The sequence below is a fragment of the Loa loa genome (genome assembly GCF_000183805.2).
Source record: "Loa loa unplaced genomic scaffold supercont3.2443, whole genome shotgun sequence".
In the NCBI taxonomy this organism is placed as follows: domain Eukaryota; kingdom Metazoa; phylum Nematoda; class Chromadorea; order Rhabditida; family Onchocercidae; genus Loa; species Loa loa.
This window is the reverse complement of record NW_018110622.1, coordinates 1-1341: the sequence shown is the minus strand read 5'-3', so window position 1 is coordinate 1341 and position 1341 is coordinate 1. Positions and strand designations below refer to the sequence as shown.

Here is a 1341-nt window from a genome sequence, read left to right as displayed (position 1 = left end):
AAGTTAATTAATTGACAACAATGTAAGAAAAATCTTTACTTGATTTAAATTTAACAAAGTATTCATTTTCATTTTCTTTCTTTTTAAACAAATTTCCTAAATCTTAAGAAAAAGTTAGTTTTAAGCATATATAACACCATCAGAAATTTAAAATTCAAATGATTTAGCGAAAAGTATTAAGATTTAAAGAAGTGAACACTTCACTTTACCATAACGGAAATGACGGCATTTGAAAGGAGCAGAAAATAGTCGCAGTAATCATTTTTGAGGACACACCGCACGATACAATTCTCATTTGTATTCAACTGAAAAGTCATTAATTTCAAGTTTCTTTTTCAACTCTTTTATTAAGGAAAAATTTAGAATATTTAAATATGCTAGTATTTGCAACCGCATGCAATAATAACATGCATGCAATAATAGCATGCATGCAAGCATGTCAACAGGCACAAGTACATCCATGTTTACCGATTCCTAATGTAAATGACTTTCATTTACGTGGGAAAAGTAGTCTAAATCCATTTAGTAAATGACATTAATCCATGTGAAAGTAAGTAATATACTGAAAGTAAATAATATATGCTTATTTAACTCAAACATTTATCCCATATTTCTGATATATTCTGGTAGGCCTTTAAAAACTCTATGCTTCCTTTATTCATCCGTCCAATCAAATGAAAATTTTTGACGTAAAACATTTATAAATAACTTACTTCAACTTCTTCGATGACATCATCGATGTATTGAAATGGCTTTGACGGATTATAAGACGACAAGACTTCGATCAATTTTTGACGATATTCATTCATTACTCCAGCTGTTTTAAAGAAATGTTTCTTAATTTTGCAAATATTTAATTTGCTTTAAAATGATTGAATGAAACAACAAGCTGAAAGCCTATAAATAGAAATTCTTAGTTTACCAGTTCCTGAATTATCGTAAAGACATGAACATTTCTAAAATACCGAGAGGAAAGTATATAAATGATTTAGTAGTAATAATAATTTAACGTATTTCAGTAATTTTTTAGTCTTATGAAAATTTATTATACACTTACTCGTTGAAAAATTACAAACATTTGTTTTATCAATTTGTGCACCCAATTTGTAATCGATATGTAATTCCAATATAGCTCGAAGATACCATGCTTCCTGAATTTGCTTATTTAATTACTTTTCATAGTAGATACTTGTAGAGAACAGAAATGGAAATCAAAATTTGAAATATAATTCATCAGCAAACCAAAAAAAGAAAGAGATCGATACGATATAACAGGACACTCTGCTTCTTTGCTCATATTTCTATTTTTTTTCTTGTAACTTTTAAATTAAAAATTAAGAA

The 1341-nt window shown here is 27.4% G+C and overlaps 1 protein-coding gene across 1 annotated transcript; it reads right to left on the bottom strand.

Annotated features, from left to right (window-relative positions):
• Positions 1-200: 200 nt before the first annotated feature.
• LOAG_15687 (hypothetical protein) lies at positions 201-1297 on the bottom strand (the record flags this gene model as incomplete). Its single annotated transcript, XM_003151175.1, has 4 exons — positions 201-305; positions 714-817; positions 1058-1151; positions 1190-1297. The coding sequence occupies 4 exons, from the start codon at positions 1295-1297 to the stop codon at positions 201-203; spliced, it is 411 nt and encodes a 136-aa protein (XP_003151223.1).
• Positions 1298-1341: the final 44 nt, after the last annotated feature.